At 54.9% G+C, this 16,539-nt stretch overlaps 2 protein-coding genes across 4 annotated transcripts in view; both read left to right on the top strand.

The window, feature by feature from the left end:
• Window positions 1-5,654, top strand: part of Acin1 (apoptotic chromatin condensation inducer 1) — a 47,092-nt gene extending 41,438 nt beyond the window's left edge. For all 3 annotated transcript variants that reach the window (XM_055615766.1, XM_055615775.1, XM_055615782.1), the window contains 9 exons: window positions 666-799; window positions 899-1,051; window positions 1,751-1,889; window positions 2,189-2,334; window positions 2,921-3,028; window positions 3,128-3,235; window positions 3,397-3,721; window positions 3,842-3,942; window positions 4,762-5,654. In XM_055615766.1, the coding sequence (XP_055471741.1) occupies window positions 666-799; window positions 899-1,051; window positions 1,751-1,889; window positions 2,189-2,334; window positions 2,921-3,028; window positions 3,128-3,235; window positions 3,397-3,721; window positions 3,842-3,942; window positions 4,762-5,082 (1,535 nt within the window). In that variant the 3' untranslated portion in view covers window positions 5,083-5,654. The remainder of the gene's footprint in view (window positions 1-665; window positions 800-898; window positions 1,052-1,750; window positions 1,890-2,188; window positions 2,335-2,920; window positions 3,029-3,127; window positions 3,236-3,396; window positions 3,722-3,841; window positions 3,943-4,761) is intronic.
• Window positions 5,655-6,445: 791 nt separating this feature from the next.
• Cdh24 (cadherin 24) lies at window positions 6,446-16,393 on the top strand. The gene is made up of 13 exons (XM_055615751.1): window positions 6,446-6,552; window positions 8,036-8,353; window positions 8,521-8,815; window positions 8,973-9,092; window positions 9,167-9,334; window positions 9,493-9,680; window positions 10,371-10,624; window positions 11,442-11,578; window positions 13,889-14,010; window positions 14,091-14,202; window positions 14,353-14,601; window positions 15,062-16,025; window positions 16,116-16,393. Exons 2-12 carry the CDS (start codon window positions 8,153-8,155, stop codon window positions 15,559-15,561), a joined length of 2,346 nt encoding a protein of 781 aa, XP_055471726.1. The 5' UTR covers window positions 6,446-6,552; window positions 8,036-8,152; the 3' UTR covers window positions 15,562-16,025; window positions 16,116-16,393.
• The last annotated feature ends 146 nt before the right edge of the window (window positions 16,394-16,539 follow it).

Below are 16,539 nucleotides of genomic sequence, written 5' to 3'. Positions count from 1 at the left end.
TAGCCGAGGCTGACCACAAACTGAATCCTGCCACATCCTCTCAAGTAGCTGGGATTACAGGCATGTGCTACCACAGCCAACTCTTAGAGGAATGTTATTCTTTCAGATATCCAACCTGAATTTGTAGTTAGAGAGTCTCCCATATAATGCTCCCATTTTATACTAACACACATCTAGGAAGCGAATGTGCTGCTGACAGTAACTATTTCCCACTGAGGCGTTCTTGTGGTGGTGATGGCAGCTTTGTTTTCTGGCTGGCCTGGAATTTGTCATGTAGACCAGGCTGGTCTTGAATTCAGAGATTTCTTGTAAATTTTCAAATGCTGGGATTAAAGGTGTGTGCCACCAAACCCAGTGCCCAATAAGGAACTCTTTATTGCAAAGGTTTATTAGATGTTCATAGACACACATAGTCTGAATTGCCCCTCCAACTAGTTACCCACCCTTTCCTTTCTACAGACACAGTTTCCCATCTATAAGGAAGAGACAGCATCATTTTTATTCACTCTTAAGCTTAATTTCCCTAGCCCTCTCCCCTCCAGAAAAATACTTTTAAGTTAACCTTTTACTAAAACTCCAGCCCAAAGCAACCTATAAGTGTTGTGGTGTGAGCTAGCAGGGAGCCTAAGACCGTCTAACTGTTGGGTCCTATTTTTTGGGGACAGCAGCTACCAAGGGGGTGCAAGCTGGAAACAGTGACACAGAGGGGGGCCAGCCTGGTCGAAAACGTCGTTGGGGAGCCAGCACAGCCACAACACAGAAGAAACCTTCCATCAGTATCACCACTGAGTCACTCAAGGTGAGGTGGGAGGAGCCAGGGAAGGGAGGATAGGACATGTTAAGGTGGGAGTAGACATGGGCCCAGTGTAACGGGGTAGCGGGGGTGTCTGTGTCCCAGAGCCTCATCCCCGACATCAAACCCCTGGCGGGGCAGGAGGCTGTTGTGGATCTTCACGCTGATGATTCCCGAATCTCTGAGGATGAGACAGAACGTAATGGCGACGATGGGACCCATGACAAAGGACTGAAAATATGCCGGACAGTTACTCAGGTAAAAGTCCTGCACTCCAGCATCAGGGCTAAGGCAGTGGGTAGCAGCAGGCAGCTGAGGAGCCGAGATAAAGGCAGAGATGGGAACTCCTGTGCTAAGGGTAGGTTAATTAAAAACTTCAGGCACATGCTTTGCCAAACATTACCAGCTGCAAAGAACATTCTGTTAGAACATTCCTTTGGTATGGCTGTGCCACAATACCAAAATTGAAAACTAAAGATGACAAAACCTAAAATAGTTTAATATCTTGCCTTATGCAGAAAAAAGTACAGGCCAACAAGATTGCTCCATGGGTTAAAGAGGCCTGGGCAAAGCCTGACAGCCACCCTCACTCAGGACCCATGTGATAGAACCAACTCCCAAAGCCATCCACACAGGGGTCACCATGGACACACAAGTGCACGCAAATAATTAAACTTTTGTTTGCCATGATGACACATGCCTTTAATCCCAGAGAGGCTGAAACAAGAGGATCTCTATGAGGCCAAGGCCAGCCTGGTTTACATATTGATCTCTAAGACAGCCAAGACTACGTAAGCCCTGTCTCAGAAACCACAAAAAACAAGATCTAGGGTTATCAAGAATTATCTCACAACAGTGGAAGAGGTTGGTGCAACCACCATCTCTTTGGGAGCCAGAGCCTGAAGATAATATGCCAGTGGCGTGACAGACCACCTCTGTTTTCTGATATCTTTGTAGGTAGTGCCTGCGGAGGGCCAGGAAAATGGGCAGAGGGAAGAAGAAGAAGAGAAGGAGCCTGAAGCAGAACCCCCTGCACCTCCCCAGGTGTCAGTAGAGGTGGCCTTGCCCCCACCTGTGGAGCATGAAGTAAAGAAAGGTGGGTGAGCTGTGGCAGCTCTCTGCGTTCTTTGGGGACCACATTTGGACCCGTTTGGGCCTCGGATGCCTCTTCCCTGTGTTTGAGAAGTTCTCTGTGTCTGCGTCTCTTAGGTGCTATTTTGAACTGGGTTGGATTTTATAGTTTTGGGGTCTCTACGATGAGATTGGTTTGCCCTTGCACCCTGCCACATTAGGGCGCTTGGCATATCTGAATGAAGATGGGCTCCTTGGTAGAGCGTAAAAGGAAGGGAGTCAGGGGTGTCCTTCCTAAAGGCTGTTCCTGTGCTCTCTTTTTAGTTACAATAGGAGATACCTTAACCCGGAGATCCATTAGCCAGCAGAAGTCTGGAGTTTCCATTACAATTGATGACCCAGTCCGAACTGCCCAGGTGCCTTCCCCACCCAGGGGCAAGATCAGTAACATTGTTCATATCTCCAACTTGGTAAGTCATGTTCCCATATTGTAGGCTTCTTGACTTTAGGGTTTACATTTTGCCTGAGAGTTGTAAAGGTTGCCTCAGCAATTACAAGCTTACTGCTGTTGAGGAGGGCTCAAGTTTAGTTCTTAGCATCCAGGTGTGAGTGCTGGCACTCAAGCCCAGATCCTCTGGAAAAGAAGCTAGTTTTTATAACTGCTGAGCCATCTTTTCAGCCCATCCCACCCCCAGGGTTTCTCTGTCTATCGTTGCCTGTCCTAGAACTTGCTCTGTAGACCAGTCTGACTTTGAACTCAGAGACCTGCCCACCTCTGCCTTCCAAGTGTTGGGATTAAAGGCATACGCCACCATTACCCAGCTTGCATGGGAATTTCTCTTATTTTGAGACAAGGTTTCTCTGTGTAGCCTTGGCTGTCCTGTACTTCCTTTGTAGAGCAGGCTGGCCTTGAACTCAAGTGATCTGCCTGCCTCCCCAGGGTGCTGGATTAAAGGCGTGCACCACCATTGCCCAGTGCATGTGGGAAATCTTAATGCTAGATACATAGGTGTTCTTACCTTCTTTAAGACCTTAAAAGTTGATTTTTGTTGGCAGGTTCGTCCCTTCACTTTAGGCCAACTGAAGGAGTTATTGGGGCGTACAGGAACATTGGTGGAAGAGGCCTTCTGGATTGACAAGATCAAGTCTCATTGTTTTGTGACGGTGAGGCAAAGAGGCTATTTTCTGTGAGGTATGGGCAGATTTGTGGGCATTATGGCAAGGACTAAAGGGGCACATGCCTCTCTGCTTCTTCCTCACCAGTACTCAACAGTAGAAGAAGCTGTAGCAACCCGCACAGCTCTGCATGGGGTCAAGTGGCCCCAATCCAACCCCAAATTTCTTTGTGCTGACTATGCTGAGCAAGATGAGGTGAGCAACCTAAAGAAAAGGAGGGAATGGGCAGAGGCGCCCATATTCTGCTCAATTCTGAGAGCTTTGCCAAACCTGCAGTCACAAAGATTCTGGGTTTTCCTCTTTAGTTGGGAATGGAGTAAACTCTGATTTAACTGTCCTTGTCCCTCTGCCCACAGCTGGACTACCACCGGGGACTCCTGGTGGATCGGCCTTCTGAAACTAAGACAGAGGAACAGGGAGCTCCGAGGCCCTTGCATCCCCCACCTCCACCCCCAGTTCAACCACCACCCCACCCCCGGGCTGAGCAACGGGAGCAGGAGCGGGCTGTGCGGGAACAATGGGCAGAACGGGAACGGGAAATGGAGCGACGGGAGAGGACTCGGTCTGAGCGAGAATGGGATCGGGACAAAGTTCGAGAGGGGCCCCGCTCCCGATCACGGTCCCGAGACCGACGCCGCAAAGAGCGAGCAAAATCTAAAGAAAAGAAGAGTGAAAAGAAAGGTATTTCGCTGTGAGGCTGGTAGGGTGGTAATGTCTCCTGGTTGGAAGGACAGGAACCCAGATGGATGGGTCAGAGGATTTTGTGTTTGAGATCTGGTTTTTTACTTCCTCTCATCTCAGAAAAAGCTCAGGAGGAGCCACCTGCCAAGTTGCTAGATGACCTCTTCCGTAAGACTAAGGCAGCACCCTGCATCTACTGGCTCCCACTGACTGAGAGCCAGGTAAGTATTCTCCTTTGCTGAATAGTGGCAAAGCTAGAGCTGGTCATTGCACCCAGGAGATTAATGGTGGAAAGTCCAGGCCCTGTCGTTGGCTTAGGTTAGTAAGGGAAGAAAAGAAGCATTAGAGAATCAGCTTTAAGAAATGGCCAGTGAGGGTGCTGCAGAGAAAACGAAAGTGGCCACAAAAGCAGGAAGTAGAACTTGTAGGATTTGAGAAACCCAGCTTTTGGGTTGGCTAGGGAATGCATGTTTTATAAAGTTGTAAAGCTGTCTTTGTAATTCTTCTCTGCTTCTTAATATCCGCAACTTTTGCTTTTTTTATGAGAATTTGAAGTATTTGTGTGTTGGGGGCCAAAAGGAGATGTGCTTGCCATGGTGCTATTGTGGAGGTCAAAAGACAGGACAGTTTTGTGGAATTGGTTCTCCTTCCATCTTTATATGGATTCCAGGGCTGAGCTAAGTTGTCCAGCTTTTGTGGCAAGGGCTTTTACCCTATGAGCTATCTTGCTGGCCCCTTAATGTGAAGTAAAACCGGGGGGGGGGGGGGTTTAGGCTTCATGCTACTCAAATATTTTGCATCTAGAATCATGGAAGCTAGAGAAATAGAAAATGATGGTGTCAGCCCCTGTCGTGCATAAGAGAGTGAGTGTGTAGGCGGAGCACAGCTCATCCTCCATGCCTGCCCTTTTTCTGTTTAACAACAAAACTGACAGTGACCCTGAGCTGGCAGTTCAATCTGGGCAGGAAGCACAAAGAGGGACCAATTCAGACAGGACTGTGATGCACTTTCTCTGCCTCTGCTCTTCCTGCTGGCTACAGATTGTTCAGAAGGAGGCAGAACAGGCTGAACGGGCCAAGGAGCGGGAGAAGCGGCGAAAGGAACGAGAGGAAGAAGAACAGAAGGAGCGGGAGAAGGAGGCTGAGCGGGAACGGAACCGACAGCTAGAACGGGAGAAGCGGAGGGAACATAGTAGGGAGAGAGAGAGGGACAGGGAGAGAGAGAGGGACAGGGGGGACCGAGATCGGGATAGGGAAAGAGACCGAGACCGAGGCAGGGAGAGGGATCGCAGAGACACCAAGCGCCACAGCAGGAGCCGGAGTCGAAGCACACCTGTACGGGACCGGGGTGGGCGCCGCTAGCTAAGCAAACACTAGGAGAGCTGCAGGTACCTGCCACTCTGCCCTGGGAGGTTAAAGGCCACAGAGGGATAGGTACAATCACCATACCCTGGAACCAAGGGTCTTTCACACCATTGCTCAGTGCTGAACTGTAACTGCCACTCATCCCCACGTACCAAACAGAGCAGTGGCAATCTCTCCCTCCCCCCCCCCCTCCCCAACCTAACTCTCCTTTCTTCCCATTAAGTCTGAGAGGGAAGAGCTAGGTTATGGAGGGAGAGATTTGGCCTGAAGTGGGAATAGCCAAGTGCCCTAGACCTCTCATTTTCCCTCCGTCCTGCTTTCCACCTCCCTTGGGTACTCACAGCCTTTTGGGAACAGCCGGGGCCAGGCCTGGGTCACCTATGAGCTGAATCAGCCTCTCCTGAGTCCCAGGGCCCCTGCAGTTCCCCGTCTGTTCTGTCCTGCAGCCTCTTGCCCTCTGGTTCCACTTTATATCCACCTTTTCCTTTTGTTCAATTTTTATTTTTATTTTTTTTATTATTAAATGATGTGGTCTATGGAGAAAAAATAAAAATCTGACTTAGTTTTAACTAGTATTGGAGTGCCGTTCCTTGGGAAGGGTTTGGGTGAGAGGGCAAGTTGAGTGGCTGTGAGAATGGTGGCCAACCATTCTCACAGCGGCCTCCCTCGGGAATCGTCAACCCTGCCTTGGTCCTCATCAGCCCAAAGCTGTATGTATTTTTCCCTCTGGGAGATAACTGGTTGTCCTGTTTCTTTTGCAAGACCACAGCAGCTGGCAGGGTCAGTGCCATGCACAATTAGGGGTTTGGTCACCCTTCAAGGTGCTTTTCACAAATGCCACCAGGGGGCGCAGACGCTCTAGAATAGAGCCTTGCAAAGAGCTTTGCCCACCGATGTCTTGCCCCTGTCTGTCCCTAGCGAGCTCCCTAGACCCCCCGCTTCACTGCGGTCCGTAGCTCACCCTAGCCGACTCAACTGGCGGTTGTGACCCTCGCAAGATCCCGAGGCTCGCACCTTAACGCTGTGCGTGGAGCCGGGTCCCCCGCAGTGCTGTTCCTCACGGTGTGCCGCCGCAGGGGCTGTGCTGGCCGAGCGTGCCCGGGGGCTCTCCGCCAGGCCCTCAAAATAGCCTGGCCAAGCTGCCCAGGTACCCTACCGCGCTGCGGCCGGTCCGGGAGGGTCCCCGCATCTGTATGCGCCCGGCAGCCCCGGAGCCGCGGGGGCGGGGACTGGCCGGGGAGGGTCGGAGGCAGGGCTCTCCTCTCCCGCGCGAGCCGCCTCTCCTCCGCAGGCGGAGCCTCCTTCCCCCGCCCCCTCCGTCTCGCTCCCTTGTTCTCGCCGGGGCCGCTCAGACCTGCAGCGGAGCCGCGGCGCCGGCTTGGATCCGCTTGGGGCTGCGCCCCCGGGAGCCAGCGACGGAGGCGGGCGGGGTGCTGCTCGCGGTCCCGGGCCCCCCGGCAGTGCCAGGTAAGGGCGTCTGCCCGGGTCGGGAATCCTCGCGGGGGCAGCGGGAGCCCCGCAGCTTTGCGGTGCGCTCTGGCTGCGAGCCGTGCCGGCTTGGTTCTCCCGCGCTCTGCCCTCTCCCTACCCACACACCTCTCCCTGTCGCCTCTCCGGATTCCTCTTTTACCCGTCCGCCTCTCTGCCCCTTCTCTCTCCCTCTTGTCCTGCCTCTTCCCATCTCTTTTTCCTCTACCTTTCTCCTCTTTTCCCTTTCCCGCTCTCCTTTCCTCTCCTCCCCTCTCCTCTTTCCTTCCTGCTCTCCCATTCTCCCACTCCTCTGTTTCCTTCTCTCCTCTTCGTCCCGCCTGCCTCCCTGGTCCCTTGCTGCCTTTTCTCTTGGGAGCAAACGGCCTGTCAGGTGTGTGTGTGCTCTGGGGGAGGACACAGCTACCTGACCGTGGGCCCCTTCAGGAGGACAGAGAGAAATGGGAAGGGTCCTCTCTCTAGCTCCTTTCCCGCAGCCCTCCCTACCTCTACTGCTCTGGTAGCTTACTCTACCAGAATGAAGTTCTGAGGCCTGATCTCTCTTACACACACACACACACACACACACACACACACACACACACCACACCACACCACACACACCCGGAAGGTTCCTCTGCCGCTCTACCCGTTTCTAAGCCTGATACCTAGGACCACTTTCACCTTTCAGATCCGCAGGCTGCTTCCCTGATGTCTTTGCTTCTCTCTTGCTGCCCTTCTCTCTCCGTGGTTGGTCTGCTTCTCATCTGGTCTTCCCTGCCTGCCAGACCATCATGCCTGATTTTTGATCCAGAGCCCTCAATCACACTGTCTCTGGCCCCTGGGTCAGCCTCCATTTCACCTTTCCTGGGTCTCCTTGCACTTCCTGCAACCCTGGTCCCGATTCTTCCAGCTCTAGCCCCACTCTGCTTCTTTAGACCAATTCCCCTTAAAGGCTGCAGCTGGCAGAGTGGGCTGTAGACAGTCTGGAGAGGTGGGGTTCCTCTTGGGGAGGGGGTACTTTCCTAAGTCCCAGTCTGACTCAGGCTGCATGCCTCGTCTTTGAGCCTGACCCTATGGATAAGGGAGGCTGTGTGTCAATGACTACTAACCTCTTAATTCTAAGCCCTTTCTCTGTCAGTCTATCTACCTTTCCTAGTTCCCTATCCGTGTGCCCAAGGTAGGAGAATGGGGACAGGATTTGAAATTCCAAGTCCTTTCAGCGTTCCTCTCTCCTTTTTCCTCCCGGCTTTCCAGAGTTGACTGATCTGAGATTTATGGGCTTGGAGGGGCTGGAGGTGAATCCAGGCAGAGCCCGGGGGGGGGGGGGGGGGGGGGGGGGGGGGGGCGGCTGGCTGTCTGTTAGACTGCATTCTGGGCAGTGGGGTGTCTGGTTTCTTAGCGAGCTGAGCTTCGGTATCTGATTTGGGAGAGGAGAAGGATTTCGACTTTCCTTGATCCTGAGCAGCTACCTGTCCTACAGGTGTGGATCCATGGGGTAGCCTCAGCACGTCTTCCCCAGCCAGCTCATGGGCCACCTGGCCTCGCCCGGCCTCGGCACCTGGGGCCAGTGAACAAGAGCCCTGGCTGGATTTCAAACATGTGGGGCCTTGTGAGGCTCCTGTTGGCCTGGCTGGGTGGCTGGGGCTGCATGGGGCGCCTGGCAGCTCCAGTCCCAGCCTGGGCGGGGTCCCGGGGACACTCAGGCCCTACACTGCTGCGGACCCGAAGGAGCTGGGTCTGGAACCAGTTCTTTGTCATTGAGGAGTACTCTGGCCCAGAGCCTGTCCTTATCGGCAAGGTAAGAACCAACCCTTCCCATGTCTGCACCTTAGGCCCTGCCCAGCAGCTTCATCACTCTGCAATGACCTTGGTCCCCTGGCACCCCTAGTACACCACCCAAACCTAGACTCCAACCCCGCCACCCTGCGCTTGGAGCTCTGTGCCTGTTTCTTCTGACTCTTGCAGCTCCACTCAGACGTTGACCGGGGTGAGGGCCGCACCAAGTACCTGCTGACAGGGGAGGGGGCAGGTACTGTGTTTGTGATCGATGAGGCCACGGGCAATATCCATGTGACCAAGAGCCTGGACAGGGAGGAGAAGGCCCAGTATGTGCTCCTGGCGCAAGCTGTGGACCGTGCCTCTAACCGGCCACTGGAGCCTCCATCAGAGTTCATCATCAAAGTGCAAGACATCAATGACAATCCGCCAGTGTTTCCCCTTGGGCCCTACCACGCCACAGTGCCTGAGATGTCTAACGTCGGTGAGCACCCCGGCTCTGAATGCCCCTCCAGCCCCTTTTGCGTCTGCCCTAGAACTCATCTCCTTTCACTCAGCCTTCTTCACGTCTGGGTCCCCTCGGTGTGTTCTTCGTTGCTGGCCTTGCCGCTGCTGAGCGGGGGCCCGGGACTCTTCCACAGGGACATCTGTAATCCAAGTAACTGCCCACGATGCTGATGATCCCAGCTATGGGAACAGTGCCAAGCTGGTGTACACAGTGCTGGATGGACTCCCTTTCTTCTCTGTGGACCCCCAGACTGGTGAGGACAAACTCAGGAGCCCTGTGGGGCAGCCACGGGCGCGAGCACCCCCTGACCCGGTGTCTCTCCCTTAGGAGTGGTTCGTACAGCCATCCCCAACATGGACCGGGAGACCCAAGAGGAGTTCTTGGTGGTGATTCAAGCCAAGGATATGGGTGGCCACATGGGGGGGCTGTCAGGCAGCACTACAGTAACAGTCACCCTCAGCGATGTCAATGACAACCCCCCCAAGTTCCCTCAGAGTAAGGGGCAGTTCTGTGATGCCCTTACCTACAGCCCCTAGACTCCATCCCTCCCAAGTCCCACCCTAGCCCAGACCCTGGAAAAAGGAAATGCTGGGGTAGGGAAGGAGGGCTGGAGACTTCTCTGAGGACCCATCTTCCCTCCTTCCGCCCCTAAGGTCTATACCAGTTCTCTGTGGTGGAGACAGCTGGCCCTGGAACCCTGGTGGGCCGGCTGAAGGCCCAGGACCCAGACCTAGGGGACAACGCCCTAATGGCATACAGCATCCTGGATGGGGAAGGATCAGAGGCCTTCAGCATTAGCACAGACTCCCAGGGTCAGGATGGGCTGCTTACTGTCCGCAAGGTTGGTCTTCCGCCCGTTTGGTTTTGTTGTTTTCTCGCTTATTTGTTTTCATTTTTGTGTACATTGGTAGTCTGCCTGCCGGGATGTCTGTGTGATGGTGTCAGATCCCCTGGAACTGGAGTTACAGACAGTTGTGAGCCGCCACGTGTGTGTTGGGAATTGAACCCAGGTCCTTTGGAAGAGCAGAGAGTGCTCCTGACCTCTGAGCCAACCCTCCAGCTCCCGCCTTCTGCTGGATAAAACCTGCAGATGTAGCTGGGGGCACAAGCTTAATGGTAGGGAGCTTGCCTAATGCACAGAGACTGAGATTTCATCCCCGGCACCAGGAAAAAAACTGCCTCGCTCCTGCTCTACTCTCTGGCCATACTTTTAACTAGTTTCCTAGAATCGTGCTTAGAACCCCTGTGTCAGGGCCTGGTGGCCATGGCTGTCTTACCTTTTAGATGAGGCTCCGAAAGCTAGAAAAAGGGAGTGTCTCAGGGTTACTTAACAAGTCTACAGTGGCACTAACGGCAACTCTAGAGGTGCCAGCTACTCGGTGTGCCACCCACCGTGACCCCCCCCACCCCCGAGGCCGCACACAGCTCCCTAGCGCCACCTGTCCTCAGCGCTGGACGTACAGAGCAAAGAGACTGCACCTGGGAGCGCCTGCTTTCCCAATGCCTCACTCTCTGTCTCCCCTCATCATAGGCCCTGGACTTCGAGACCCGCCGTTCTTATACCTTCCGTGTAGAAGCCACCAACACCCTCATCGACCCAGCCTATCTGCGCCGAGGTCCCTTCAAGGATGTGGCGTCGGTGCGAGTGGCTGTGCAGGACGCCCCGGAGCCACCTGCCTTCACCCAGGCCGCCTACCACCTGACAGTACCTGAAAACAAGGCTCCAGGGACCCTGGTGGGCCAGATCTCAGCCAGTGACCTGGACTCGCCGGCCAGTCCCATCCGGTGAGCTGGACTGTGAGCTGGGGCGGGGCAAAGCTGGCTACGCACAGGGTATGCCGTGAGTACAGCAAATCATGTCACCTAGCAAAGATCTCACTTCCTGTGCCAGCTTGCTGGTCGGCCTGCCTAGGTGCCTGAGTTCGTCCTCACCGGTCTAGCTGCAGCCCAGCTCCCCACCTCTCCCTTTGGGTAGACTGGAGTGGCACCTCCTAGCGGCAGTAAATAGCAAGCAAATAGAATCTCACTTGATAAATGGATCTCTATTGATCGTGCCCCGAGTGCCCACTTGATAACGTTTAATTGTCATCATGTCCCTATAGAGTAGGGATCGTCATTGGCAGTTGTTTGAGGGGCCAGCTGTGAGCGGCTAAGTGGGTGACAGTGCTGATCTTCGGGTTTGGCGCGGGCTGGCTGTGAGCGCCACTCTTCCACCAACCTGGCCGGCGTCCCTGACACCGCTCTGTGGGGGAGGTGCTGGTGTCGTTCCCATTTTGCAGCTGATCAAACAAGGTCAGATGGTTTCCCCAAGGTCACACAGGTGGTCTGGGGCAGAGCAGGGACGAGACATGGGTCCCTGGGTCCCCAGAACAGAGCTGGCAGGTCTGAAGCACAGGTGGTTTTGCCTCTTCTACCACTCCTAGCAAACACAGTCCCCTGAGCCGTAGGGGCCTCCCAGGGCCTCCAGCCTGGCTGGCGGCTCTGAGTGGCTGGTAAGGCTCTACCTGGACCCTCTGCCAGGGGCCTTGACGCCCCACAGGATGATCAGAGGGGAAGGAAGGGGAGGAGGGGAGGTGGCAGCTCCCACTCCCGTTTCCTCTAGATACTCCATCCTTCCCCACTCGGACCCTGAGCGCTGCTTTTCCATCGAGCCCGAAGATGGCACTATCCGAACAGCGGTGCTCCTGGACCGCGAGGCTCGTGTCTGGCACAACCTCACCGTACTCGCCACAGAGCTGGGTAAGGAGTCCTGGGCCCTAAGGAGACCACATTGTTCTGGCAGAGAGCTATCCCTATCCCTGAATGTGGGGGGGTGGGGGGTAGTGACAGCCATACCCTCAACTAAGTTCAGTTCCTGGCCCTCAGCCTGGAAACAGCCACCCTCACTCAGTTTGGGGGTCACGGGGCGACAACAGGGGACATGCTGCCTGAATATCTTGACCAGACATCAATGCCTACCTGATTTGCTCAAACTCGGAGCCGTACCTCGAGGCCCAAGTATTAACAAACTGCCAGGGCCGGGAAGGGCTGTGCAGGAGTGTGTCAGGTCCTCTGGGAGCCTTGCAGGACTTGCCTCCCCCAGCACCAGCACCAGCACCGGCTTAGTTCTCTGCCCTGGGGAGACAGGCAAGGCCCTTGCCCTCTCTATGTAGCACCTTATGGCCCCTGCTCCTGCTGTTTTTAAATGGTACATCAGCATCGTGACTGTATACACAGATGTCAGTACATGTCAGCAAGGGGCTGTATGTATACGTACATGGGCGTGCACTCAGCAATGGTACAGTTCACGTGTGTGAAGTATACAGCCGCGTGGCACACACCTGTAATCTCAGCGCGAGGGAGACTAAGGCGGGAGAATCGGGAGTGCAAGGGCAACCTGAGGTACATGACAGCCTATATGCAAGTGTGTGTGTGTGTGTGTGTGTGTGTGTGTGTGTGTGTGTGTATGCGCGCACATGTACACTTGTGACTATATATCCCTGATATGTGTTCACACTTGAGTTTGTATAGAATTATATTTGTGGTATATACAAGTAGCTGTAGATAATCCTTTGCATATGTGGATATTTGTGAATAGATGATTGCTTGTTGTGTATTACGCACTATTTTAAGTTCCAAAAATAGAATGACTTACTTAAACACCACAGCTTGATGAGGGAGATAGGATTATTTCCCTGTTTCCAAGTGAGTAAGCTCATAAAGAGAAGTTAAGTGACTTCTCAAAGTCATATGGACAATAAATGGCAGGGGCATGTGACCCAGGCAGTCAGGTGACAGTGGGAGCTGCTGTCTCCGCTACCTTCCTGCTTTTCCTGTGGGTTAACTACGTGTTGATATTTGTGTCTGTCTGTGCGGCTCTGTTCACGCTGGCAGTTCTGTGCATCTAGCTGCAAGCGTATCTGTAGAGATGATGCTTTGTGCACGTGTGTGGTGTGTTATATGCATTACCTTGCGTCTGGTTGCATGTTTATCTATGGCCCTGTGGGTATGTGCGTCCCGTACTGTTCTCTCGTGCTCTTGCCAAACCCTGCTCTTGTCCCCACCCCGATATTGGCTGGTAGCTGGTGGCCCTTACTGCAGTGAAAGACTGGACCCATCTCATTCCAGTCTCTAGTTGGCCTCGACCTTAGGGCCAGGCAGCTCACACAGCCTGCCTGCCCTGCCCCGAGCTGTGAACTCAGCCCCTTCCACCAGGGCCAGCCAGCTCTCCCTCAACACAGAGAAAAGACCGAAGGAATCAGGAGGCTCACTGTCCTTAGCATTCTCTCTTGAATGATGCTGACAGAGAGGAGCAAAGTAAGAAAATAGTAGGGTGCCCCTGAGGGCGGGGCCTGGGCGCTGCACCTCGTGGACCATGAAACTCTAGGAGTCAACTCTCAGTGATACAAATTGCCGCACTACAGCCTCCCAGACCTCTGTTGGTGTGTGTGAGCGTGTCCATTCTACTTGTGCATGAAAAGGCATTCTCTGGGCCAGGGTAGGGTGTACTCACTGCTCATATCCGCTTCGTGTATGTTTGATTTGTCTTCAACTGCCGTGCCCTGTATGTGCGGTCTGACAGTTCACATGCTTCACGGTTTATGTTTGCACACCTTGTGTGGACCTTCCGCCTACCCTACATCTCCGAGTTTGCTGTGTTTGCCCTGAGGGAGTTGCTCTGTGCGCATCACCGGCCCCGCGTTTTTCCTGCGCGTGTCTTCTACAGTGCGAGCATCTTAGGTGCTACGTGAGCACTTACACGCTTGTTCTCGTCCCACCCACTTCAAATCGTGGTTTGCATGCTGGGTGTGGAGGCAGAGGCCTGTAATCCAGCACTCTGGGAGATGGAGGCAGGCTGATCGCCATGAGTTCAAAACCAGCCTGGTCTACAAAGCTACAAGGCTACACAGAGAAACCCTGTCTAAAAAAAAAAAAAAAAAATCACATGTTGCTGTCCGTGTACCATATGGAGTCTCATGTTCTATGTGCATGCTGTGTGGCATCTGCGCCTCTGACCGAGTATGTTGTGTGTGCATGTATGATGCACACGTGTTGGTATTCTGGCTTCAGACAGCTCTGCACAGTCTTCCCGTGTGCAAGTGGCCATCCAGACCCTGGATGAAAATGACAATGCTCCACAGCTGGCTGAGCCCTATGACATTTTTGTATGTGATTCCGCAGCCCCTGGCCAGGTAAGCGGCTGAGGCAGCTGGGTTGGACTCTTGAGGCCCCCAGCAGCCATTTCACTGAAAGACCTTTCATCTTCTTCCAGGTGATTCAGGTCATCCGGGCTCTAGACAGAGATGAAGCTGGCAACAGTAGCCAAGTCTCCCTTCAAGGTCCTTCGGGCTCTGATGCCAACTTTACAGTCCGGGATAACCGAGGTGGGTGACCTTCTGCGACCACACCCATGCCTGTCTCTCCCCCCCTCTCCTTCCCATACCCTGGACAGCCTGATTGCCCCTACCCCACCTGTGGAGCAGGCCCAATGGGCTGAGCCGACCCTACAGGAAGGAACCTTCCTTTTTCCACAGATGGCTCTGCCAGCCTGCTGCTGCCTTCCCGCCCTGCTCCACCCCGCCAGGCCCCCTACCTGGTTCCCATAGAACTTTGGGACTGGGGACAGCCGGCTCTGAGCAGCACTGCCACGGTGACTATCAGCGTGTGTCGTTGCCGGCCTGACGGCTCCATGGCATCCTGCTGGCCTGAGGCTCAGCTCTCACCTACCGGTCTCAGCACTGGTGCCCTGCTTGCCATTGTCACCTGCATGGGCACCCTTCTTGGTGAGTCACAGTGGGACAAGATGCGCTCGCTTTCTGGGCCTGTTTTGTGGGGAGGGAGAAAGCAGGTCTAGACATAGGGCATGAATGACCCTGTCAGGCCTGGATTTTCTACTGCTGGGTAGGTCCAAGAGAAAACCTCTGTCCTCATGTACCGGACCTCCAAATCCATGACAGTAACCAGCCATAAAAATTGATTGAGCCAAAAAAAAAAAAAAAATTGATTGAGCCAAGTGTAGCGCTGGGCCCATCACAAATGCTTCGTTATAATCGTTCAAACACCTAAGGAAATAAAACTTCTTTTCCATGTAAACTTCTCACACATAGCAAATAAAGGGTGAAGGCAGGATTCAAACAAGGTTTGCCAAATGTCAGAGGCTTGCCACCCCTCGCCACGCGGCCTCAGCTTGGTCGGGCCCCGCGTGGGAAGCAGCTGCTCAATGGCCTGCGTGCTCTCCTGCAGCCCTGGTGGTGCTCTTCGTGGCCCTGAGGCGGCAGAAGCAGGAAGCCTTGATGGTGCTGGAGGAGGAGGACGTGCGCGAGAACATCATCACCTACGATGACGAGGGTGGCGGGGAGGAGGACACCGAGGCCTTCGACATCACAGCCCTGCAGAACCCAGACGGAGCCGCTCCTCCAGCATCGGGCCCGCCCGTGCGCCGCGACGTGCTGCCCCGGACCCGGGCGCCGCGCCAGCCCAGGCCGCCAGGCCCCGCGGACGTGGCGCAGCTGCTAGCGCTGCGGCTGCGCGAGACGGACGAGGACCCCAGCGTGCCACCCTACGACTCGGTGCAGGTGTACGGCTACGAGGGCCGGGGCTCCTCCTGCGGCTCGCTCAGCTCCCTGGGCTCGGGCAGCGAGGCAGGCGGTGTGCCCGGCCCCGCCGAGCCACTGGACGACTGGGGCCCGCTCTTCCGCACCCTGGCTGAGTTATATGGGGCCAAGGAGCCCCCGGACCCCTGAATCCAGCCCCGGTCCTGCCGCTGCGCTGCGGTGGGGTAGCGCGCACAGGCCCTCTGAGTGAGCCCCACATGGTCCAGGCAGGCGGCGGCAGCCCAGGGGCCCAGAGTCCCTCCCTACCCCTCCCTCTTACCTCCCCCTCCTCAGTCGGTCTGTGTGTTTCTCCAGAGATCCCTGTCTGTGACTCTCCACTGTCGGGGGTTGGGTTCTGTGACTGCCCCGACCTCTGTTCTCACTGTGACTCTGTGGCTGTTTTTGTCCCGTAATTCTAATCGCTCAGATTCTGTCTCCCACGCACATGCTCTGTCTGTCTCTGGCCCACATGTCCCTCCCTTCTCTCTTGAGTCCCTGTGACTGGCTTTTTGGTTGGTTTGTTGTTGTTTTGTTTCTGTTATCCATCCCCAAAGCAGGAGAATCTCTCCCAGCCACTGCTGCCCCACCCTCCTGCAGGAGATGCTCTGCTCCAGGTCAGTGTCTGTGGCGGACTTGGAAGAAGTGCAGAGGACCGGAGCCACCCTCCCGATCCTGCTTCTAAACCAACCCACCTTTCCTTACAGACCTGCCCGCATGGTTCCTTCCATCACTCATGGCCTCATCCTGGCTCCACTGGCTTCCAGCAGAAGGAAGGAGGGAGCCAGCCCACCTCCCAGGGCAAGAGCTTCGACCCACATGGCCACCTCCCTGGAGCTCTGCCCAGCTGTCAGCCTGCCCTGGGCATCCCAGCTCTGGGCATTGTCTTGTGTGCTTCTCAGGCCCCAGAAGGGAAGTGGGGGGTGGGGGGAGAAAGGGGAGGCAGCTGGGAAAGGGGGAAAAGGGAAGAAGGGAGGGGCCTCCATCTCTAATTTCATAATAAACACTTTATTTTGTAAATTTGGAGCCTGCTTCTCATCCACCCGCGTTTCTGGACAGACCTTCCTTTGTGCTGAGGGCGGAAGGGGGCGAAGCCTCCAACCCCAGCCCAGTCCTCCTAGGAGGTACACA

Source organism: Psammomys obesus, unplaced genomic scaffold (assembly GCF_907164565.1).
Source record: "Psammomys obesus unplaced genomic scaffold, mPsaObe1.curated_primary_1811, whole genome shotgun sequence".
In the NCBI taxonomy this organism is placed as follows: domain Eukaryota; kingdom Metazoa; phylum Chordata; class Mammalia; order Rodentia; family Muridae; genus Psammomys; species Psammomys obesus.
This window is presented reverse-complemented; position numbering and strand designations above follow the sequence as displayed.